The sequence below is a fragment of the Rhinoderma darwinii genome, chromosome 3 (genome assembly GCF_050947455.1).
Source record: "Rhinoderma darwinii isolate aRhiDar2 chromosome 3, aRhiDar2.hap1, whole genome shotgun sequence".
NCBI classification, from domain to species: Eukaryota; Metazoa; Chordata; class Amphibia; order Anura; family Rhinodermatidae; genus Rhinoderma; species Rhinoderma darwinii.
Genome location: NC_134689.1, coordinates 27,578,069 through 27,593,452, shown reverse-complemented (window position 1 = coordinate 27,593,452; position 15,384 = coordinate 27,578,069). Strand labels below are relative to the sequence as shown.

Sequence of the window (15,384 nt, the reverse complement as noted above, 5' to 3'; positions counted from 1 at the left end):
AATATATTATAACCCCTTCAAGGACACCGTATTTTGTCCTCTAATTGTGCCCACACAGTATTATGCCCCCTAAGTGCCACACACAGTATATTGCCCCCTGTAGTACCCATACACAGTATAATGTCCACTTAGTAGCCCCCACGCAGTATAATGCCCCCTCAAGTGGCTGCCACAGTGCCCCCCTGTAGATTGTGCCATACAGCCTCCCTGTAGACAGTGCCATAATCCCCCACCTCCCCCATGTAGACAGTGCCAGTCAGCAAGGAAAAAAAATCCTTCAGAAATTTTGAAGCAGATTTTGAATTGACAGCGTTGTTTGATGTTTTGTTTTTATTTTTTTTGTGGTTTTTTTTTAAGCCATTGAAGCTAATGCAAAATACACAGGCAAAAAACAAACAAACGAGCGAAGCAGGTATTTTCTGCCTTCTATTAATTTCAATTAGAGCTCAGAGGTGGAAACCACTTGAAGACTATCAGCCCGCCACTCACAGTAAAATGACCATCAAACCCCCCCCCCCCCATTCACAGTAAAATGACCATCAGCCCGCCACTCTCACTAAAATGACCATCAGCCCGCAACTCACAGATTCCCCCTGTAGATAGTGCCACACAGCCCCCTTGTAGGTAGTTAGCCCCCTTGTAGGTAGTGCCTCACAGCCCCCTTGTAGGTAGTGACACACAGCCCCCTTGTAGGTAGTGCCATACAGCCCCCTTGTAGGTAGTGCCACACAGCCCCCTTGTAGGTAATGCCACACAGCCCCCTTGTAGGTAGTGCCACACAGACCCCTGTAGATAGTGCCACATAGCACCTTGTAGGTAGTGCCACACAGCCCCCAGGTAGGTAGTGCCACACAGCCCCCTGGTAGGTAGTGCCACACAGCCCACTGGTAGGTAGTGCCAAAGAGCCCCCTTTTTTTAAGCTGTTGAAGCTAATGCAAAATACACAGGCAAAAAAGAACCAAACGAGCGCCGCAGGTATTTTCTGCCTTCTATGAATTTCAATTAGAGCTCAGAGGTGGAAACCACTTGAAGACTATCAGCCCGCCACTCACAGTAAAATGACGATCAGCCCGCCACTCTCACTAAAATGACGATCAGCCCGCAACTCCCAGATTCCCCCTGTAGGTAGTGCCGCACAGCCCCTTTGTAGGTAGTGCCACACAGCCCCTTTGTAGGTAGTGCCACACAGCCCCCTTGTAGGTAGTGCCACACAGCCCCCTTGTAGGTAGTGCCACACAGCCCCCTTGTAGGTAGTGCCACACAGCCCCCTTGTAGGTAGTGCCACACAGACCCCTGTAGATCCACATAGCACCTTGTAGGTAGTGCCACACAGCCCCATTGTAGGTAGTGCCACACAGCCCCCTGGTAGGTAGTGCCACACAGCCCCCTTGTAGATAGCGCTTCCCCCTTCCTGTGTGGCCAGGGATTCCGCTCCTGGAGTGCTCCGCTTGATGTCTCTGTCCATATATGAACAGTGACATCAGGGGCAACTCCTGAAGCGGAATCCCCGTCCACAGCATTGCCGACGCTGTGACCGGGGATTCCACTCCAGGAGAAGCCCCTGTCGTCTGTGTCCATTTATGGACAGTGACGTCAAGTGCTTTTCCTGGAGTGGAATCCCCGGTCACAGAGTCGGCAACTCTGTGGCCCAGGTTTCTGCTTCAGGAGTTGCCCCTGATATCCCTGTCCATATATGGACAGAGGAATCAAGCGCTTGTCCAGGAGCGGAATCCCCAGCCACACAGGGATTCCGCTCCTTCAGGGATACCTCCATGCTCTGCTATAGTGGCGTCGCTACCTTCTGTAGCAGCGGCTGCTAGCGGCGACACAGGCCATGGGGGGGCCGTCCCGACGGGAGGCACGGTCTCGGGCGCTTCTGAAACCTACAGGGGAAGGGAGCCAGCGCACACCCCTAAGGCCAGCCTTGGCTGCAATACCTGTGAATCGCCGCTAAATGTGTGTCGACTATTCACAGTGAGCAAGAAGAAATTAAGGGGAAGCAGTGCTCGTACCAGCGCTGCGGCCCCTTCAAAACAGCTGATTAGCGGGGGTCCCAGGAGTCGGGCCGTGAACCATCAGCTATTGATGTTTATCCACCAAAATGTATTCAAAGCTTCCAATAAATAGTCAAGACATAAATATATTAAAAAAGACCAAAGAATGTCTAAACAGAAATAACACGAGTATTTCTAAATTTAAAAAAATATTTATTGTCCCGTTATGGGAATGACCCCCACTCCCACAATTACATACAATAGTTAAAAAACATATAATAAAAAACAACCTCGGACAAGAAACTCCACCATAATATAATAAAGTTATTAGTACATTGAAAAAGGACCAATAATAAAGTTAAATGTTTACGCAGGAGACCAAGTATCTAGAATATGGTCTCTCAGGTTGCACTATAGGATCATTGCATAATGACAATAACACAATAGCAAAGGATATCAATATCTAGGTGGTTTACCTATGATGGACATGCTGATGGAGGACAGTCTCCGATCCAAGGAAACACCCCGACGCGCGTTTCGCTTCCTTCTACTCGAGAAGCCCCTGGCGTCACTATCCATATATGGACCGTGATGTCAGCGGCTCTCTAGGAGCGGAATCCCCGTGTCAGATCGCTCTGTGCCGGAGAACGGAATCCCCGGCCGACACACTGACCGGGAATTCTGCTACCGGAGAAGCCCCTGGCATCACTATCCATAGATGGACAGTTACGTCAGCGGCTCCCTCTAGGAGTGGAATCCCCGTGTCAGATCGCTCTGTGTCGGGAAACGGAATCCCCAGCCGAAACTGACCAGGGATTCCGCTACTGGAGAAGCCCGTGGTGGCACTATCCATATATGGACAGTGACGTCAGGGGCTACTCCTGGAGCGGAATCTCCGGCCACAGCGCTGCCAGGCCGGGGATTCCACTTTTAGAGTTAACCCCTGACGTCACTGTCCATATATGGACAGAGACATCAGGGGCTCCCTCTAGGAGCGGAATCCATCTGACCAAAGGGATTCTGCTCCTACAGGGCACTACAGTGGTGCTATTTACAGGAAGGGGGTGCCATTTTGGGGGGGGGTGCTGCTATCTACAGTGGGGGTGGTGCTATCGGCAGGGGGGTGGCGCTATCTGCAGGTGGGTGATACTATCTGCAGGGTGGTGACGCTATCTGCAGGGAGGATAGTGCTATCTACAGGGGGTTTGGTGCTATCTACAGGGTGGTGCTATGTACAGGGTTTGTGGTACTATCTACATGGGCAATATGGCATTATATGGGCACTAACTACAGGGGACATTGTTGCGCTATCTACATAGGCACTGTGTGGGGCACTATCTACAGTGCGAATTGTGGCACTATGTGGGCATTGGCACTATCTATGTGGGCACTGGCACTATCTACAGTGGGCAATGTGGTACTATCTACAGTGGTATTGCGTCACTATCTACATGGGCACTATGGTGTTTTCAGGTGGCTGGGACAAAAAAAAAACTATAGAATTAAATGAATGCATTTTTTTAACGTCCATGAAAAACGGATGACAAATGGGTCGACGTCCGGGAAATGGACTCAAATTTTGATACACATTGATGCAAAACAGTCATGAAAAGCTGACCGTTTATGCGTTGTTAACTGCCCTTTTTTTCCACGTCGTGTGAATATAGCCTTATAGCCCTCTTCACTCTCCGCTTGTTACAGTGTGTGTGTGTGTGTGTGTGTGTGTGTGTGTGTGTGTGTATATATATATGTATATATATATATATATATATATATATATATATATATATATATAAAAACAAAAAGTGTTTTTTTTATATCGATTTTTAGTGATTTGTCTGCTTATAAGAAAAATTAAAAACATGGAATTAATTAAACTAGTGTAGAAAATGAAAGCCTCCTAAATCTTGTAAAAAAAACAAAGTAAAAATAGTTGTTATATTCAAAGCGGTTGCAAAGATATTATCGTTTAAAGAAGTGCATATCAAAAATGGAAAATTTGACTTGGACACGGGGGCATCAATGACCCTTGGTCATGAAATGGTTAAGGACTATAAGTGTATAGAGTTATTTTAATGCTCTAATCCTTAATATTTTTAAATGTGAGAAATATTAACCTATAATTATATCTTCTATTTCCAATAGGTTGTACTAATGGTCACTATTGTACTGTTGGGGAGGTAAGATTTATTTTAAATCAAATTTTTAAAGGGGATATTGTTAATTTTAAATATACAGTAACAGAAATTACAGTGCTACAAAATTTAGAGTTTCTTTCGATAGAGATCAGGCTCAGTTTTTTTCTTATCTGAATCAGATCACTTTTTTGCTACCGGTCTAAAACACCAATGCATTTTAATATAGAATAGGATTGCTCCTTCTGCTGCCATACATGCTTCTGCCGGTTCAGTCTGTTTGGATATTTTTTCCTAGAAGCAATGATTACGGGGGAAAATAAATCTGTACATACTGGTAGAGCATGTTACATTTTTTTACATACTGGTGGAGCATGGTAACACACAGTTGTCAATTTAGTTATACATTTTGAGTAGGCATAACAGAGGAACATCACAATACAGCGCTCAAGGCCCTGTTCACATCTTTCTGTTGAAGAGATAGCTAAAAAAAAAGGCTAAAAAACAAAAGCAGCAAAAAAGCGACAAAAATCGTGGCAAAAAATGCCTCAAGAAACGCTTGTAGTGCAAAACCACTTAAAAAAAGCAGAGCTGATTTTTCCAGGCAGAATTTTCTGCCTGCAAAAAACTCTGTGTGAACATACCCTAAGGGAACTTGTTCCTGAATTGTTATTTTAAGAGAAACGCAAGTTTTTAGTCCTCTTTAAAGTGCACCTATACTTTCAAAAAAGTTTTGACATGTCAGAGGTTTTGAACTGTGGGGGTTCGAGCACTGAGACCCCCACTGATCGCTATAATGAAGTGGCTCTGCTGCTCAGTTTCTGCTCGGCTTTCCTCAGAAAACCGAGCGAGCAGTGTACGTGCTCAATAGAAAGTCTACGAGTCCATACACTGTTCGCTCGGCTTTCCAAGGAAAGCCAAGCAGAAACTAAGCGGCACAGCGCTCGCCTGAGCACTTCTGCCACTTAGTTTTAGCGATCAGTGTGTGTCTCATTGCTCGGACACCCACCGTTTAAAACTTCTCACATATCACTATAACATGTCAAAAGTTTTTTGAAAGTATAGGTAAACTTTAAATACAGGTTTACTTATTCAATTGTTCAGATTTCGAATATTTTCACATGTGCTTTCAATTTTTTTCAGTGTGGTCAGCCAATGCAAATGAGTCGATGTTTAGACTGCGGAGCTGATGTTGGCGGGCAAGATCATAGACCCCAACAAGGATTTCAGAAAATTCAGTATGGTTCTATTTCACTTTTTGGGGATTAGCATTATACACATGAAAACCTAAATGATTTACAAACCCTGATTTCTCGTTAATTTCATTTGGAGACACAGGACCATGGGTATATGGCCCTGCCACTAGAAGGCTTGACACTAGAATAACATATAGTGTTGGCTCCTCCCATGCTTTCTATAGTCCTCCCACAGTTTTAGACTAGTGTCCATAGGAGGCATACATGACTTGCTTAGCAGGTCGGCTACTTTTTTTATTTTAGTTTAAAGCGACCCTCCGGTCTCGGCACAAAATTATAAATGTGATTGTGTATATGGAGTAATATTACCTGGTGCCCTCCAATTGCCCCACTATGCAGTGGATCCGCCGTTTTACGGTATCCTCTGTGTTCCCTCAGGATTTTGATCGCACTTCACACACAGAGTCTAAAACACTCCCTCTTTTCACTGACTGGACGGAACTGCTCACGTGAGCAGCTCTGGTCAATCCGAGAACCGTGGAAGTGTCTCAGACTATAAGTCTAAGAAGCGATATAGCCATTTTAGGACCGCACAGAGGGGACCCTAAACCGGTGGATTCACTGCACACGGGGGCACCTGGAGGGCACTAGGTAATATTACTCAATCTACACCATCATATTTAAAATGTTGTCCCGGGACCGGAGGGTAGTTTTAAATTATTATTTTTTTTCTCTACAGGCGGTGATGGAAACGGGTCAGACTCCGGTTCTCCCTCTCACCTTTATTCAGGTTTGTCAGTGCTGGGCCGCCACACTAGTCATAGTTCCCTGAAGGTGCCAGAAAACCAGGCAGGCAACTGCACTGTTTATTCCTAATCCGCAGGTCACCCAGCCCCCCTACATTTTACCTTTACTTATTCCATGTTGTCTGCCGTGTGCCGTCACGGAGATCCGGGCGATATCTGAGTGGAGGACGCCGAGCTGGTGAGCTGGAGGTTTCCTCCTCCCCCTTCCATCCTTCAAATACACCCTGGGCAAGAAGCTGGACCATCTTTCAAACCAAAGCCTTCCTGGCAGACTCATCCCATGGCCTCTAAAGTCCACTTCAGCCTGAATATTTGCCCTCTATAGGACAAACACTTGGTAAAAGCTTTCTCCAGACAAGACAACCTTTCCAACCTCAGGATCTTGCTGGACACCTTGAAGACATTCATTTAAAATGTTAACCAACAGAAGTGCTCTCTATCTCCATTCCAGAACATTAAAATTCCTGGAGATAATATTCAAGAACAAGACATTCAGGGTCTTTTTTTCGGTGGACAAGGTCATGACCATCAAATCTCTTCGCAGGAATATTCACTTCTCTGTCTGCTTCTGCATGAGGGATTTGGGCAGGTTGGTCTCTGCATTGGAGGCCATCCCTTTTTGCCCATTTCCATACTCCATATTCACCCTTTTTACTTGTCGATCCTTTCCGAATGGAACAACTCCATTTGCTTTCCTTTGATAAAAAGATTCTACTGCCTATGCGGGTCTGCACGGATCTGCTTTGTCTGGAATTGGCTCTCACCATTCTTCAGGGATGGTCATTCATGCCCCTCAAGTGGCTGCTCATCTCTATGGATGCCAGCCTCAAAAGTCAGGGAGCAGGGTTAGGTCCTTGCACGGCTTATGGCCTGTGGTTAAAGGAGGTTGTCAATCTCCTGGAGATGAGGGTCATCTCCTTCCACTCTTTTATTAGACCCCACTCCTTCATGGCTATCCGGTCAAGATTCAGTCTGACAATTCAGTGGTAATTACCTATCTGAACCACCAGGGGGGCACTCGAAGCCATGTGGCAATGTGGGAGTTCTCCCAGATACTGCATTGGGCCGAAGAGCACGTTCCATCAGTGGTCCAGTTGCCAGATGTGGACAATTGGGGTGCAAGTTTTCTCCATAAAAAGAGTTTGGACCCGGGGGAATCGGATTTACCAAAGCGAAGATCTCCAAACGTGGACCTTTCCGTATCCCGTCTGAACCACAAGATTCCAGCCTTTGTGTCCGGAGTTTGAGATCCACTCGCGCTTTCAGTGGACGCTCTCGTCACTCTGTGGACGGGTTTGAGTTCTCTATAGTTTTCCTCCTTTTCCACTCCTGCCTCATACTCTGGCCTCGCAGGGTCCGGAATGCCGATCTTAATCTTCTTGCGGACAATCCATGGCTGACTCCCCAGCGGTGCGCCTTCCTTTCCCAAGGTCCACTATTCCACCCCATTTTTACCTCAGCAGCTTTTAATGGCCTGCCTGCTGAAGCCGGGGTTGGAGACTTTGAGGTCTCTCAGAATCGGTTATCCAAACTACATTTTCTGACGGCTCAAAAAACTCCTATTGACTAAGGTGTACCATAGCCCTAGTGTTAAGATCGCAGCTCACACACTCTTGTGTATTTCACTCCCAGGATTCTTTCTTCCTCCAATCTTGTTTAGAGCAAGGCCTCTGGTTGGTATCCCTAAATGTTCAGGCTTCCACCCTGTCCATCTTCCTCCAGCGTAATCTAGCTTTTCACTGTCAGGTTACAACCATCTTGCATAGTGTAGCTTATTATGAATCTCTTCCACCATCCCACTGGAATCTTAATTTCATCCTGGATGCTCTCTATGTCTTCTCCTTTGAACCCTTATCTCTTAGGGTTCTTTTCTGAAAGTTCTCTTTTCTCATGGTCATTACCTCCATCAGGAGGGTCTAGGAGCTAGCTGGCAGCCCTATTCTCTAACCTACCTTCCACAATCCGTAAGGACAATGTGATGTTGTGGCTTGTTCCTTCCTCCTAAAGGGGGTATTCACATCAATATAGACAAACTTCTTCCTACCTTTTGTTCCGTTCCCTCTCATTCTTGGGAGCGATGTTGTTAGCACTGTGAATATTTTCTCCTTACTGCTGCTGAGTCCTTCTGTTGGTCAGTTACCCTTTTTGTGATTCCTGCAGGTCCTTTGCACGGGTCCATAATCTCCCAAGCTACCATTGCTCGCTAGATTAGGTCTGCGATCATGGAAACCTATCAGTGACCCGAAAGGGAGGAACCTAGTTTTTTGGACCGCCATCGACATGTTGCCTTTTTTTTTTTTTTTATCAAATCTTTGTTTTATTGAAAATATACAACAAGATGAACAGTATAAAAGAAAAACATCCGCACATAGGTCACGGGAAATCGCAGATAAATCTCACGGCACGCAGGCCGAAGTTCTGTTCAATAATGATCATGCAGGAAGAGAAACAATAAACAATAAAGTAGTAACGTTAGTAACAATAAACTGGGTACCCATGACAGAGCGTGAGGGAAAATGAGATACGAAAGAGATACAGAGAGAGAAAACCAATGTCTTGCCAGGTCTGAGAGGGAAGGGGTATTGTTACGGTCTCCCCATGTGGAGGAGGTCTGTACAATCTTAAGAGCAACTACACTAGCCACCTCCCATAGATCCTAAGGGGCTAGGGAAAGCTCAGTTTGGGAGGGGACGAGAGGCCCGAAAAGTCAGCCACGGAGACCACACCTTCAGATAGTCTTCATGCTTTCTGAGTTCCCAGCTCAAGAGCTCCTCCATCCTGCCAACAGAGTCCATCTTATCTAACCACTCACGGAAAGTCGGGGGTGCGGAAGATTTCCAGTGGAGTGGAATCAGTAGCTTAGCCACTGTAATCATTTGAGTTATCAGATCATTACGCTTCGGGCGGAAGTTTTGAGATGGAGCCCATAGGAGGACTAGAGGAGCCCCGAGGGGGAGCGCTTGTTTCGTTACTTTCTGGATTGTGTCAGACACTTTATCCCAGAAGGGCTTGATCGAGGGGCAGTCCCACCAAATATGCGATATGCTACCCACGCCCACATTGCACCTCCAACACAGGTTGGTTGGAATCAGATTGATTTTGTACAAAAAATCCGGAGTTCTGTACCACCTGGTTGTGGTTTTAAAGGAGTTCTCCTGAATTTTAACGCATCTAGAGAAGCCAAATACGTGCTTTAGAATAAAAGACGTATCTTCCCTGCTGAAGATAACTTCCAGTTCCTTCTCCCAGGCCAGAAGAAAGCTGGGTTTGGCAGGAGAGCCATCTAAAACCAAGCCAGAGTATATTTTAGAGACTAGGCCCTTAGGAAGAGCAGGTAGCAGCAAATATGTCTCCAACCAGGAGGGCTCTGAGATACCCGGAAACATCTTCAGGAAGAGGTTGCTTGTTTCTTTGAAACCTAAGGAGTGTAAGAAGGGGATGGGTGGATGAGTATCTGCAGGCAAAAGGGATTGTAAGGTGGGAACTTGCCCCTCACCAAAAATATCGACTACAGTATTGTATTTTAAAGAGGACCAGTAGGTATCAGGGACAGCTGTGCAATTAGTGAGTATCGGGAGTAGGTGGAGCGGTGTAAGTGGTAGTGTTTTTTTCACCGGAGTGCAGTCGCAGAAAAATTTCTGGGATACTAAAACGGTGCCTTTAATTGTGGGACTTATGGAGTTTGTAAGTCCCGTTTTTAAAAAAGGGCACCAGAGTCGAGCTTGTAGACCCGGAGAAAGAAGAGCTCTTTCCGCAGCTAGGACTGGAGACATGTCTCTGGTCCTGTTCAAGGAAACCCACCTACCCAGGTGTACGGCTTTATAATAGGTGAGAATGTCCGGAAGGCCCATACCCCCGGAGCTGGATTTGAGAATCAGGTGTCTATGTGCTAGTCGTGGCTTTTTAGAATTCCAGAGAAATTTGGAGAATAGAGACTTGATGGAACTGAAGAAAGTATTAGGTAGGTGAATGGGCATGGCTTGAAGCACGTATAGGATTTGGGGAAGAATGTAAGTCTTCAGGTAGTTTTTCCTGCCCACCCAAGATAGGAAGGGGATCCGCAGGGAATGTAGCTGGGTTTTAATCTTATTTAGCAAGGGGACGAAATTTGCGGCATAGAGTTGGGAGGATTTTTTAGTGAGCTTAACGCCCAGATATTTGATGCTATGTTGCGGCCATTGGAACGGGGCTAGCTTTTGTACCTCACATATATCCGCCAGTGGCGCTGAAACATTGAGGACTTCTGACTTGGAATAATTTATTTTGAAGTTTGAAACATAACCGAAGGAGTTAAAGGCTTGCAGTATTAAGGGGAATGCTTGTTTAGGGTTAGTGACCAGCAGCAGGAGGTCATCTGCAAAAGCAGCTGTCTTGTGGATGTGGTTCCCCAGTTGTATGCCTGAGATATCAGTAGTCTGTATGAGTTTTTGAATGAGTGTTTCTAAGGTGAGGATGAATAAGGCTGGGGAAAGGGGGCAGCCCTGCCTTGTTCCGTTATTTATGCTAAAGGAGGGTGAAATTGTGCCATTCAAGCGTAAGTTAGCCTTGGGCGTAGTATATAGAGAGAAAATCGCAGATATAAACTTGTCAGGTAAGCCAAATTTATGTAGAGTGGCAAACATGAAGGACCACCTGACCCTATCAAAAGCCTTCTCGGCATCGGTCCCTAGTAAGACTAAAGGGATCCCCTTCTGTGTAGCATGATGAATTATGTTAAGAAGTCTGGTGGTGTTATGCTTGCCTTCTCTCTCGGGCACAAACCCCACTTGTTCGGGGTTGATTAAGCGGGAGAGGAGAGGATTGAGTCTGTTGGCCAGAAGTTTTGCCCACCACTTGAGATCCGTGTTAAGGAGGGAGATGGGTCGATAGCTTCCACATTCAGCACTATCCTTACCCTCTTTATGTATCAGGGTAATATGCGCTTCCAAAGCCTGTGGCGGTAGCGTAGAGCCCTCCAAAAGGCTATTGCATACATTAAGGAATTTGGGTAACAATACCTGTTTAAACTTTTTATAGTAGCTAATGGGGAAGCCATCAGGTCCAGGACTTTTACCATTGGGTATGGATGAAAGAACTTTGGACAGTTCGTCTAATGTAAAGGGCTGAGTGAGAGCGTCTCTATCTACTTCCGTGAGGGAGGGAAGATTTATATGCTGGAGAAATTGTTCCGTGAGAGCGTGCGAGTCCGACGGTTCGGGCAAGTTGTATAAGGATGTATAGTATTGCAAGAACTCCCTTGTTATATCTCCAGTATCAGAAGATAGAGAACCAGAGGAGGTCTTGATGTCTTTGATAAAGGACCGTTCCGTACGTTTTTTAAGAAGTTTGGTCATGACTTTGGAGCCTCTATCCCCGTGCGCATAAAATTTGAAGAGGAGCAGCGCTGATAAATTTTTGCTGACTTAATATTAAGTAAATCCTTCAACTTCTTCCGTAAGTCACTCAAATTCCCCTGTATCTCAAGCGCTTGTGAGCGTTTACCCACTCTCTCAAGAGCAGAAATCTGCGAGAGTATGGAGTCGAGCTCCTTCCCTCTTTGTTTTTTTAAATAAGCACCAAGAGCAATGAGCTCCCCTCTGATGAAGGCTTTGTGCGTTTCCCACACAATTGGTATTGAGATGTCAGGAGTTTCGTTTCTCTGAAAGAAGTCGACAAGATGGGCAGATAGGGAAGTTACATTGCGGGGGTCATCTAAAAGGGTTTCATTCAAGGACCAAGTCCACGCCTTGGGGGGCAGGTTCTCCATGTTGAGGTTAAGGGAGATGGGGGCGTGGTCAGATAGGGTTATCGAGCCTATGCGAGGGGCAGTTGCCATAGATAGATGTCTACTGGAGATAAAGAGATAATCGATCCTATGGTGGGACCCATGGACATGGGAATAAAAGGAGTAATCTTTAGTAGTAGGGAAATGTAGTCGCCAGACATCTATCAGGTTCAGGTGTTGGAGGCAGCTTCTAATTCTTTTGAGGGAAGAATGCGCAATGGGTGACCTGGCAGAGGACGTATCTAGTAGGGGATCTAGTGAAACATTAAAATCTCCCCCCACCACCATAAGTCCCTCTGCAAATTCTTTAAATAACTTTAATGTTTTAATTAACCATTGGGTCTGACCCTGATTAGGAGCATATAGATTCGCAAAGGAGACGGGCGAGCCAGCAAGAGTTCCTTTAATGAAAAGGAATCTACCTTCTGGGTCAGATTTAGACACTGAGTGGATGTAGGGTACATTCTTCTTAAAAGCTATGCTAACCCCTTTGGAGGAGGAGGAAGGATGAGTGCTATGGAACCAGGTTGTGTAGTGGTAGTGTGTGAGCGTGGGTAGCTTTTGGGGTTTAAAGTGGGTTTCCTGTAGAAGAATGACGTCAGCCCTCTCCTTTTTCAGGAGCGCTAAAATTTGACTCCTTTTCCTGGGGCCATTCAGGCCTTTGGTGTTGAGGGAGGTTACACAAATATCTGAACTAGTCATAGATGAGCATAAGTGGTGGAGACAGAGGGAGAGCGCCACCAGGTGGCCAAGTGACATAGCGGTGAGAAATAGACAGTTGGAGGACAGTAAATAGAGGCATCACCTTCTTGTATGGGAGTTTCAGTATCTCAGCGGGTACAAATAACATCTCGAAAATTTGGAGAGACAGGGTTAAAACTGGTATCACAAAACAGAATGATATAACAAAACAAAACAAAAGCCTGGAGTTAGGCAAAGTATGTACCATAATAACAGTACATTTCAGATCGGCAAACCAAAATAGTAGGTTTGGGATAGTGCTATGCAATGATAACATTCAAAATAACATTAAAGCTAAGTATGTAATGGTCTAACATTATAAATCACTCTGGAAAGGGCGTGAGCCCGCAGGTTGCATATAACGAGGTTACAAAAAAGTGGCGGTGCGTAACTGCGTATACAAGGAAACAAGAGCCTTATTATGAAAAAGGACGAAAAAGGATACATGCTCCTGGAAATCAAGGGGTTCAAGTAGTGTCCATGGAGACTCTGTCAGGCGCCGATTTCCCAGATCCTTCAAGTAGTGTCCATGGAGACTCTTTCAGGCGCCGGCTTCCCAGATCTTTTGCGATTCCTGTTCGTCTTGCGTGGGTTGGCGGTTTCCCAGGGTGTGTGCGGGGGCAACGGCGGCAGGTCAGACAGGTTCTGAACCACCGCCCAGTCCGGAACCTCTAGGTCAGGAATTTTCAGGGCCACCAGCGCGACCTCTAGGTCCGCATGCTTCCGAACTGTGAATCTTCTACCTTCAATCATGAAGGAGATGCCGAAGGGGAAAAGCCATCTGTATGCGATGTTGTTGCGTCGGAGGACCTCCGTGAAGGGTTTCAAAATTTGACGTTTGGATAACGTGGTTCTTGACAGATCTTGGTAAACGGAGATCCTCGAACCCTCCCACAAGAGGGAATCACAAAGTCTCGAATGCTTCAAGATGTCATCCCGAACTTTTGAGCTAAAAAGGCGGCAAATAACGTCACGTGGAGGCTCTTGGGGCTTAGGTCTGGCTCGTAGAGCCCTGTGAACCCTTTCCATGTTGATTTCATCCCGGTAGCTGTCGCCAAGTATTTTAACGAAAATTTGTTTGATCGAGGTATACAAGGATTCGTCCGGAATTGATTCAGATACGCCCTTCAAGCGCAAGTTATTACGGCGCCCTCTGTTGTCTTGGTCTTCCAGCCAGTCCATGACCGAGTTCAGGTGGGTCTGACAGGCGGTAAAAGAGGACGTGGAAGCTTCTGCGTGGTGGATTAGGTGGGCTTGTGTAGACTCCAATTGCTCGACTCTGTTGCCAATCTGGCGGACTTCTTGTTTGATGTCACCTAGCTCTTTGACGACCGGTTCTAGTGCCTTGTTCAGAACCCTGCTAATAAAAGATCTGGAGACGGGCAAGTCCCTGGTAGACGCGGTGTCATCTATGTCGCTGTCAGCATCTGCTACGTTTGCAGCTTGGGCCTTAACAGACATGACTTTCTCGTGTCCAGCGGTAATGGAGAGGTGATCTCTGGCGTTTGGAAGTTGAGGCTTTTTAACGAAGTTATCCAGACTTGTTGCTTTAGACTGTACAGAAGCGTCTCTTGCTTTTTGTTGCCCAATCTTGACCATCATACAAGCAGCTAGGTCTGCGGGTAGGTAGAATCAGGTAGTTAGACCATGTGTAAGGTTATGGAGGTTTCATTGCTGATGGTAAAGCTTTTTGGATGCCGATCCGAGAAGAGTGGACAAGTTAATGCAGCATAGATACGGTGGTATGTCCCCTACTCAAGAGGTGCAAGTCTGTGGGCAAGAGGGCTTCCTCAGAAATTAGTACCATCCATATAATAGTATAGTGACAATAACAATATGGTTCCAGATGGCAATGTGCTGGGGAGCTGCAGGGATATTCCAGTGCAATATAGGTGGAGCAGGGTGCAGATGCGTAGGGTGCCCCTTGTGTTTCCCGGTCTGGCCCAGGTATGGCAGTTAAGGGCCTGATATGTGTGGGCACGCTGGCTACAGCAGCTGGCCCCCTCAGCCAGGTGCAGGGTATAAGTAGGCCAGAAGGGTGGTGGTTAGTTCTGGTCCCCTCTCCCTCTCACCTCCAGGTCAGCTCAGCCACAGGTGCCCAGGATTCCCCCTGTGAGGTCTCCAGCGGGGTGTCCGTTGTCTGGGGACTGGGGGGGGGGGGCTCGTCCGTGAGCGGGGAGGCCCAAATCGAGGCCGCGGCTTCTCCTCCCGCGGTAGGCCGCAAGTCCAGCGGCGGGACACGGCCGAAACAAGGTTGGCAAAGCAGCCTTCTCCAAGTCCTCCACACCAGGACGAGGGCGGAGGGCTGACAGGCAGACCTAGAGGGGCTCCGGTGAGTGCTCCGGGCGGGGATCTCTGATGCGCGGCCGCCGCGCCTCTAGTAATCGAGGCCGCGGCTTCACTCGTGTCGCTAGGCCGCAAGATGTCCGGCGGCCCAGTGAGGCCGGGAAGGTCTGAATCCGAGCGTGGCCGTGCGGGGGTGTCGATACACCTACCGGAGAGCCGCTGTCCGCGGTCAGAGGAGGGTAATCCCCGGTCTGCACTCGGCATAATCAGGAGCTCTGCAGAGATGCGTCCGCTCCGGTCCACGGCAAGCCACGCCCCCGACATGTTGCCTTTTGGTGCATCCTGGGCAGTATGGAGGGCTGCCCCGTGGGCTTCGGTGCATACTTTAACTAAGTTCTGCCAGGTCCACACTATGGCATCTTTGATACAAACATAGGCAGCAAGATACTCCAAGCTGTTGTG

At 47.0% G+C, this 15,384-nt stretch overlaps 1 protein-coding gene across 2 annotated transcripts in view; it reads left to right on the top strand.

The window, feature by feature from the left end:
* The window catches only part of RNF213 (ring finger protein 213), a 223,487-nt gene that overhangs the window by 176,821 nt on the left and 31,282 nt on the right, over positions 1-15,384 (top strand). For both annotated transcript variants that reach the window (XM_075856189.1, XM_075856188.1), the window contains exons 52-53: positions 4,140-4,174; positions 5,273-5,367. In XM_075856189.1, the coding sequence (XP_075712304.1) occupies positions 4,140-4,174; positions 5,273-5,367 (130 nt within the window). The remainder of the gene's footprint in view (positions 1-4,139; positions 4,175-5,272; positions 5,368-15,384) is intronic.